Source organism: Canis aureus, chromosome 11 (genome assembly GCF_053574225.1).
Source record: "Canis aureus isolate CA01 chromosome 11, VMU_Caureus_v.1.0, whole genome shotgun sequence".
NCBI classification, from domain to species: domain Eukaryota; kingdom Metazoa; phylum Chordata; class Mammalia; order Carnivora; family Canidae; genus Canis; species Canis aureus.
Genome location: NC_135621.1, coordinates 64140269 through 64149685, shown reverse-complemented (window position 1 = coordinate 64149685; position 9417 = coordinate 64140269). Strand labels below are relative to the sequence as shown.

The following is a 9417-nucleotide window of genomic DNA, read 5'->3' as shown; positions in this document are numbered from 1 at the left end:
TGCACAAACACAAATAACTTTATTCACATGTTAGAACAGTGTTTGAGTAGACACTGTTTTAAGGACACTTAATACAATCAATTTCTTGAACTCAGATTTGAGTTTTCAAAAAAAACTATATTCAAACTCTGGGTATTTTACTCACAGAATTTTGCATGTAGCCCACTTCTTTCTGCACAAAGGTAAAATACTATTTGTATTTGCTTAATTCCCCATATTTTGCTGTTTCAACATGATCTTGTAACCCCAGTCATTTCATTGTTAGTCTAAGCTTATATTTCTTTCACTCTCAGCTTTTTTTTTTTTTTTTTTTTTTTTTTGAGCTCATTTTCTCTCTTTATGTTCTCGAGTATAGCTTCGAGGTGCCGGGGGGTATTCCTTTCCAAGGTCCACAACAATTACTTCCCTAGAAAATGTCACTCCTTTTAAAGGTCTTTTCTGGTTTTCAACAACTGAATGAGTTTTAGTGAGAGGTATGGGTGGTTTTTGGATATCGTCATCCTGTAAGAGAATGGAACAAACAGTATAAATGATCAATTTATGAAGGCAACAAGTTCCGCTTTAAAAAACATTATATTTTTAATTTCGTTTATATTCTAAATTAAATATAGAAACATTGTGAGAAACAGAAGATGTGTTTCTAAATGACACAGGAAAGCAGTGATAATCCATCACGATCTCATTTTTATATTTCTATGGTTATAAAAGAGCCCCCTGAACCATCGTTCTGCCTCTGGGCATGGGCCTTGTGTTGAGGGAAGATGTGAACTGTTCCTATCATAGGGTCCCGACAGGGAGCTCAAGAAGGTCCGGGCAATCTTTGTGTGCTATTGTACAAGGAGCCTGGAACCAGAACAGGGACATGGGGTCTGATCCTGATCTTGGCCACGGTGGAGGAATGACCTTGCACAATTCATCCCATTTTCTCATTTGTAACATGAGAAACCTGGATCCCTAGATGATCTCCAAGGACTCCGCCAGCTCTAAAATCCTAGGATTCTGAGAAAAACAAAATGAAGGGGAATCATTAAGACCACCACAAATGTAAGAGTGAAGAATGAGCAAGTATCTAGATTTGGATGGAATACATGACTAGTTTAATAACATGAACTAAGAAGAATGGTTTCGATGATTGCAGACATTGTGCTCCTTCTAGAAACAAACTTAAGTTTCAAGCAAGACTAGCTCATTGCACCTAGCCAAATTATTTACTACCTTTTTAATGAAAGGAATTCTGAACTGGACCTTGGGAGGAGAAAAGCCCATTACCTCTTCGCCATTCCCTTTAACATTCTTAGGCTCTTGCTTCTCTTTCATTTTGTCTTCCTTGTCCTCCATCTCCTCTTTGTTTTCTAAAGGTGTGTCCTCCACGTCTTTACTCCGTCTCTGGACAAGAATGCCAGGCCTTGTGGGTGCATTCAAGTCTATGATTTGTGTTACGAGAGTCCTAGATAATCAGCAGGATTTTAAAAATTCATGCATGTTAGCCACCATTATCACACCCCAAAATGGCTTTCTATCACATTCTATGATACAGACTTACTTTTCTTGGTCTCCTGTATTGTTTGTCTCCACATTAGCAGCAGCTACACATTTTTCACCTCCATTACCATCTATACAAGGAACTTTTTCTGTCTCTTCAACTTTGCTTTGGGAACTGAAAACAAATAAGTAGAAAATTCAGAAGAGAATGGTTGTGATTTACTTGGTAGGGAACTTCACTCTTTTTTAAAATTTTTTTTTGGGAACTTCACTTTTAAACAGGAAATTAGAACTTCTAAAATTCTGAAGTGGAAAAAGTAAATAGCTATAGCATTATTTGCTCTATTTTAAATTGATTTATATTATTTCTAGATACATTTGCTAGTGTGACTTGAAATCTGATCCCAATTTATCAGCATGGATTTATACCATTTATATAAAAAAACCACCAATAAAAGGAAGATGCAAACGAAGCAAATTAGAAGGAGGATGAAGAAAGTGATTGCTGTGGTTTCAAAGCTCATAGGCTTAGCTAGAAGACTTGTCCACTCTCACAATCACAGGTTGTACAAATATTCTTTTCCAGCTTAGTTTGAATGTAGTTTTCTTGTTCTTTAAGTTTTCTAGAAACAGAAGAATAAAAGGCTATTTTTCGTTGTTGTTTTTTTTGATCAGCTTCATAGAAAATGCTGTGCTTGTTTCGATGAAGTTGACTCACACTGGCTAATTTCTCTCCATAAATGTGGTGGGGTCTGAGGTGGTTAGAGGGGAGACTGAGCTGGGACACGTGTGATCACTCAGCTCATCTCCCCTCACCCCAAAAACTATCAGAATCCAGAGGAAAGGAATTGGAGCAGCTGGAGCCAAGCCCAGCTCCCTATTCTTCTCTCTTCAGTGACATCATAGAATCATAGAACGGTTTAGTTAGAAAGACCAGAGTGTCAGCCCAACCCTATCTGTTGCCTGGAGTTAGGAGAACTAAAAAACTCTCCTCTGGGTTGCCATCTCGCTGTCCTCTCCTATCAGAGGGCTGGGGTGAAGGCCATGTGGCACCATCCTGGCCACTCTTCAGATGAGGATTTTCTTCCTGCTTTCCAAACACCAGGTTTCCTTTCTTAACCCGAGCCTGTTTCTCTTACTGCTTCTTTCACAGACAATGAACAACTAGTCCCACTTCCTTTTTTAAAAAAATATTTTATTTATTTATTCATGAGACACACACACACACACACACACACACACAGGCAGAGACACAGGCAGAGGAAGAAGTAGGCTCCACTCAGGGAGCTCGATGTGGGACTCGATCCCAGGACTCCAGGATCACAACCTGGGCCTAAGGCAGGTGCTAAACCACTGAGCCACCCAGGCGTCCCATTCCCACTTCCTTCTTATGAAATCCCTCTCAATAGTAATCAACTTACCTCCTAATGGATGCTCTCCAAACTAAAGAGCCCATTTCCTTCTAATACTATATCACTGGACCCACTTCCTGGACAAATAAGCAAACTGGTAACTCTAGGAGCCGTGGCTGAGGAAGCAGGAGCAGAGCAAGATGAGCAGAGTCAAGATGACCCCACTTCCAACCTAACTTTCAGGTCAGTGAGTGATGCCCATGACAGGAAGGGGGAGGGAGGAGCTAGGGTTTTCTGAGAAGCAAAGGAAGGTACAATAGAAAATGGTAGCTGCTGCAAACCACATCTTAAAAATGAGAAAATGAGCTCTGGGGGTCTCTGGGCTGCAGCCAAACTGGCTCTCTTTCAGAAGGGCAAGGACTGTGGTGTTATACCTTTGGATACTCCACCAGGTCAGGACCTACGAATCCCATAAATGTTGAATGGATGGGTCTGTGTGTGGCATGTATGTAAGCACAAGTAAGAGCTTGTTGGAGGGCTCAGGCCATGCCTGATTTTTACGAACATGTCAACATCTGAGCCACTCCTGGAAGAGTGAGCAGAATTTACAGATGCCTCCTCAAGGCTCCCAGATGAAGACTCAGAATCCATCTCATTCTCCTTACTCTATACTGCTGCTAGACTAAGACTTTTAGGACCCAAAACTTCCCATGTCTCATGTACACATAAAGGATTTTTCTGAGAGATGGGAATATTTTAGATCTACTGTTGGCTACACAGATCTAGATGTATGTAAAAAACCCCGAAAACTGTATCCTTAAGACTAGTGTATCTTGTGTCATCTACTGCATGGATATTATACTGAATAGAAATGGAAAAGGGGCCCTATCCCCATACTGAGTTTGAGTACGTGTGGTTCCATGAGTAGTGCTGGACTGCAGTGCACCGCTGCTAGTGGGTCCTGTCTCCAAGACTATTTACCAGACACAGTCTGAGGCCAGAGACCTTTAGCAACAAGTAAGGGCTCATAAGACTATCATAAGGGCGTTCCTTCCCTGAATATGACTTGGGAATCAATGTCTTAAATTTATTTATAGTTAACATAGTTCTGAAAAGTGGAAGGTTATCCGACTTTGCTCCCTAAATCACATTTTAAATGCACTGCTGCACTGTAAGTCTGTGATACCATGATATTCAAAGATGGGTTCCAGAGCCTAACAAAGTACACCTGGCACATAGGTGTGTGCTCAAAATTATATGATGGTGGGAAATTACAACCAATTCTACTGAAATAAAAAATATTCTAAGAGAGTACTATGAACAATTAAATGCTGACAAACTGAATAACTCAGATGAAATGGAAAACTTTCTAGAAACACAAAACCTGTTAAGACAGAATCATGAAGATACAGGAAATCTGCATAGAACTATAAGGAGACTGAATCAATAATCAAAACCTCCCAACAAAGAAAATCCCTGGACCAGATGTTTTCACAAAGGAATGTTATCAAACATCTAAAGAATTAACCAATCTTTTTCAAATTATCCAAACAACTGAAAAAAGGGAAACACTTTGTAACTCATTCTATGAGGCCAGCATTACCCTGATACCAAAGCCAAAGACACTACCAAAAAAAAAAAAAACAAACAAAAAAAACAAAACTAAACTAAAAGACTGATATCCCTTATGAAGACTAAGGCAAAAATCCTCAACAAAGTACTAGCAAACTGAATTTAGCAGCATATTAAAAGGATTAAACACCACGACAAAGTGGAGTTTATTCCACAAATGCAAGGATGATTCAACATACAAAAATCTATGTAATACACCACATTAAGAGAATGAACAGGAGAAAAACATATGATCATCTCAACTGATTCAGGAAAGGCATTTGGCATCATTTAACATCCTTTTCATGAGGAAAAACATGAAACTAGGAATAGAAGGAAACTACCCCAATATAATAAAGGCAATATATAGAAACCCGCAGCTAACATCATACTCAATGGTGAAAAAGTATTTTCAAATCATTTGTCTGATAATGGATTAATATCCAGAATAAATAAGGAACTCTTAAAACTCAACAATAAAAAACAACCCAATTCAAAAATGGGCAAAAGACTTGCACAGACATTTCTCCAAAGAAGATATGCAAATGGACAGTAAACACATAAAAAGATGCTCAACATCACTAATCATTAAGGAGCAAGTCAAAACCACAATGGGATAACCACTTCATAGCCATTAATAAAGCTATTATTAAAAAGAAAAGAAAACAAGTGCTAGTCAGAATGTGGAGGAATTGGAACCCTTGTGTATGGTTGGTGAGAATGTAAAAATGGTGCAGCCCCTGTGGGAAGCAGTATGGCAGTTCCTCAAATAACTAAATACAGAGTTCCAAATGACTCAGCAGTTCCACTTCTGGGCATCTACAAAAGGTAAGTGAAGGAGGGACTAGAACAGATATTTGTGCACCCATGTCCACAGAAGCACTATTCACAACAGCCCAAAGGTAGAAACAACCCAAGTTGGAATATATTATTCAGCTTTAAAAAGGAACGAAATTCTGATACATGTTACACACAGATGAAGCTTGAAGGCATGATGCTAAGTGAAGGAAACATATTGTATGATTCCACTTCTATCAAGTACCTGCAATAGTCAAATTCAGAGACACAGAAAATAGAACCATGATTATCAGGCTCTGGGCTGAGGGGGGACATGGTGGGCTATTGTTTAATGGATATAGTTTAAACTTGGGATGATGAGAAAGTTCTGGAGACAGATGGTGGCGGTGACTGCACAGCAACATAAATGTCCTTAAGCCACTGAAATGCATACTTAGAAATGGCAAAAAAAAAAAAAAAGTAAATTTTGTATTATATATATTTATCACAATTTTAAAAACTGACTTGTGGAACAGAGGAAAGGGAAGCCACCTGTAAAGGGGCCTGGTAAAAAGCTCTGGAAAAAGAAAACCAGCACATGGAAATCCTGTTTCTATCTCCACTCTCTTGCTCAGTTTGTTTCCCCTGTGAATACCCAACGCCGACCTCAGCCCTTTACCTTCCCCACCTCCCCACCCTGGACTAGCTCTTCCATGATTCCATCACCAGCCACTGGGCTCCTTCTTGCTTTCTCGCAGCTGTCACTTCAGCTCAGTGATAACACCATGTCACCTGCCTGCATCCCAAACTTGTGCCTTGTGCAGCTCCAGCTGCAGGCCAGCTGGGGAGTGGCAGGGTCTTTCACACTCTTTGTATGTCCTACCTCCTGCCCCATTTATTCCTCATCCTCCAGCTCCCAGAACCCTAAAAATGTCCCTCCTCTTATCAAAACCTGCTTTCTAATCCTTCAAACCAATAATGCCCAATAGACACTAAAAGTTTCTCCATATTGGTATCTTAACAGGATGTAAAAGCAAGACAGAGCAGGCTTTCAGAGTCTTTGGAGCAAGGAGGACTCCTCTAGTGCTCCTCGCATCTGCCATGTTGGGGTCAGATATCCACTCCTTCTAGGGCCAGCGGTCTGCCCTATCCCCCACTCCCGCCTTCAGGCTCCTTGTGGGGAGTAGCCAAAGTGTAGGCCTTGCCGGAGGCCGAATCTGCAGCACCCTGTGTTCCAGCTGGGTACATGGTGTGTGCGAGTCCCCAGCGACCTCCCCAAGGCCTTGACCCATGCAATCTGGTGATCTCCTCCAACAAAAGCATGATCCCTGAATTACAGGATCACAGCAAGGACATTCAGGGGACCTACACATCACAGCTGCCTGAATGTGAAAACCAGGGGAGCACACAGGACCCAGGCCTGCCCATCAGAACAGTGCACAGTGCAGGAGTCAACATGTGATCTAATCAGCTCAGTTAATCTCCAAGTCAAGACAGGTGCAGAGCCTACCAGCAAAGAAGAGAGCAGGGTTGATTACAAATGACTCTGCTTGATCTAACCATGCCAGAAGTCTTGATTTTTTTTCACTGTGGCCTGGAAGCTGTAAGTTGTGTGAACTGATGCCTTTCCTTTTTGGCTTAACTGGTTTGAGTGGGGCTCATGTGTCCTGCAATCCAGGATTCCTGACTCAACACACTCCTTAATAGCCCCCTGGCTCCATTTATAAACCCCTTGACAGGGATCCCTGGGTGGCGCAGCGGTTTGGCGCCTGCCTTTGGCCCAGGGCGCGATCCTGGAGACCCAGGATCGAATCCCACGTCGGGCTCCTGGTGCATGGAGCCTGCTTCTCCCTCTGCCTGTGTCTCTGCCTCTCTCTCTCTCTGTGACTATCATAAATAAATAATAAATAAATAAATAAATAAATAAAAATAAAAAAAATATAAACCCCTTGACATAACTGATTCTTTTATTTCACCTTTCACAAGGCAAAGGACTGGGAAACAAAGAATCTATAGAAAAACAAATAGGCCTTATATGTACAAAAAGGTGCCTAGAGGGATGCCTGGGTGGCTCAGTGGTTGAGTGTCCTCTGCCTTTGGCTCATGGTGTGATCCTGGGATCCTAGGATTGAGTCCCCACATCAGGCACACTGCAGGTAGTCTGCTTCTCCCTCTGCCTGTCTCTCATGAGTAAATAAATAAAATCTTAAAAAAAAAAAAAAAAAGATGTCTAGGGTCAGTTATAATGAGAGAAAGCAAATTGGAACTACACTGAGATATTTTTTTTTACTCATCAGATTGGCAAACAATGAAATATCTGGCGATATGCTCTATATAGAAAGATGTGGGGAAACTGGTTTCATAGTGTTTATAATCATGGTAAATTTAACAAAGTATATATATAGTGATTCTAATTTTTAAAAAATATTATTATTTTTAAAATATTTTATTTATTTATTCATGAGAGACACACACACACACAGAGGGAGAGACACAGGCAGAGGGAGAAGCAGGCCCCATGCAGGGAGCCCAACGTGGGACTCGATCCCAGGTCTCCAGGATCATGCCCCGGGCTGAAGGTGGCTCTAAACCGCTGAGCCACTTGGGCTGCCCCAAAGATTTATTATTTTGAGAGAGTGAGCAAGGGGAGGAGGGGCCGTGATAGAGGGAGGAAGAGAATCTCAAGCAGACTCCCCACTGAACGTGGAGCACCTCCTATGCCCTGATCCTGAGATCATGACCTGAGCCAAAACCAAGATTCAGACACTTAACTGACTGAGCCACCGAGGCACCCTATGATTCTAAGTTTTTTAAAGTCATAAAAATACATGTGTTTCCTCAAAATGTTAACATTTCCCCAATGTCTTTCAATAATTTTTGAAAAGATGATTTTTTTTAAAATACCTATACACTTTTCCAGTTTATAGAAGCATTACAATTGTTTACTTATTGTTGAACATCTTACTGTTTTATAAATGGCATTGATGGTCATATTTATATATAAATATATTAATTAAACTCTGACAAATATTAATCTTCACTTTTATTTTCAAAAGTTTATTGGCTTCTGGCTTGCTTATTATTTATTTATTTATTTATTTATTTATGATAGTCACATCACAGAGAGAGAGAGAGAGGCGCAGAGGGAGAAGCAGGCTCCATGCACCGGGAGCCTGACATGGGATTCGATCCCAGGTCTCCAGGATCGCACCCTGGGCCAAAGGCAGGCGCTAAACCGCTGCGCCACCCAGGGATCCCTCTTTTATTTTTTTTATTTTTTATTTTTGGTTCTATCTTTTAAATCTTATCCACTTTGTTTCACTGTTTTAGGGCCCCAGATATCTTACTTTTAAAAAACATTTTATTTAAATTTTTAAATTTTTTTTAAAAAAGGAGTGGATCATGGGCACATCTGAGAGGGTGGACCCATGAATTTTTTTAACTGGGCCAAATCACAAGTACTTCTAGGACTAGGCACCAACACCTGCAACTTGCTACAGTGATAGACCTTGGCTTAGTGATAGCCTTAGCAACTAATTACATTTAGTCAAGAATAGTTTTCTGCCACCAACACCAATCAAAATTCTTTGTAAACAACCTATACAAGCATTCCCTTTTTGTCTTTAAAAACCCCTGACTTTTGGTGACAGACGGTAGCTCTATTTGTGGTGAGCATAGCATAACCTATAGACTTGTCAGACCACTATGCTGTACACCTGAAAACTAATGTAACATTTTGTGTCAACTATACATCCCTGAAAAATAATAAAAACATTAAAATTCCTTAATTTTGCTCCCTGGGGGGGACAATATTTGTGAAGCTACAAAATCTGTGTACACTGAAATTTGCAATTCTTTGATCCCAAACAAATGCTTTTGCTTAATTATTAGCCCCCTGACAATTTTAGATTGAGAGTCTATTTTTCTACTGGGTTGCTGTTAGATATGTTTTACAATGAATATTTAATATATTTACATTCATAAAAAAATGATTCAAGAAAAAAAGAAAGAAAAGACGTTAAACTCCGGTCACAAAAACAAGTCTACTAACCTTTTGTCCACAAATTTGGAATCTGCCAAAGAGGGATCCACAAACATTCTGTGACCATGTCCACAGGAGCCAGGACCCCCCCAGCGCATCCTGGGAAGAGTCTCACCTGAATCCGAACACCTGTGCGCTCAAGTGCATTTGATT

General features: G+C 40.4%; 1 protein-coding gene and 1 long non-coding RNA gene across 5 annotated transcripts in view; one reads left to right on the top strand and one right to left on the bottom strand.

Annotated features, from left to right (window-relative positions):
* Positions 1 to 9417, bottom strand: part of C11H2orf74 (chromosome 11 C2orf74 homolog) — a 32093-nt gene continuing 22676 nt past the window's right edge. Inside the window, exons 1-5 of one of the 4 annotated variants that reach the window (XM_077915541.1) lie at positions 2201 to 2361; positions 1912 to 2127; positions 1544 to 1657; positions 1270 to 1447; positions 1 to 501 (exon numbers count right to left, since the gene is read on the bottom strand). In XM_077915541.1, coding sequence (XP_077771667.1) covers positions 325 to 501; positions 1270 to 1447; positions 1544 to 1657; positions 1912 to 2006 — 564 coding nt within the window. In that variant the 5' untranslated portion in view covers positions 2007 to 2127; positions 2201 to 2361 and the 3' untranslated portion in view covers positions 1 to 324. Of the gene's footprint in view, positions 502 to 554; positions 1000 to 1269; positions 1448 to 1543; positions 1658 to 1911; positions 2128 to 2200; positions 2364 to 9417 lie in introns of those variants that run through there. The other 3 variants (XM_077915540.1, XM_077915543.1, XM_077915542.1) reach the window with 3 other exon arrangements.
* Positions 2594 to 9417, top strand: part of LOC144324224 (uncharacterized) — a 34901-nt gene continuing 28077 nt past the window's right edge. The window contains exon 1 of the long non-coding RNA XR_013389741.1: positions 2594 to 3077. This is a non-coding gene — a long non-coding RNA (uncharacterized LOC144324224). The remainder of the gene's footprint in view (positions 3078 to 9417) is intronic.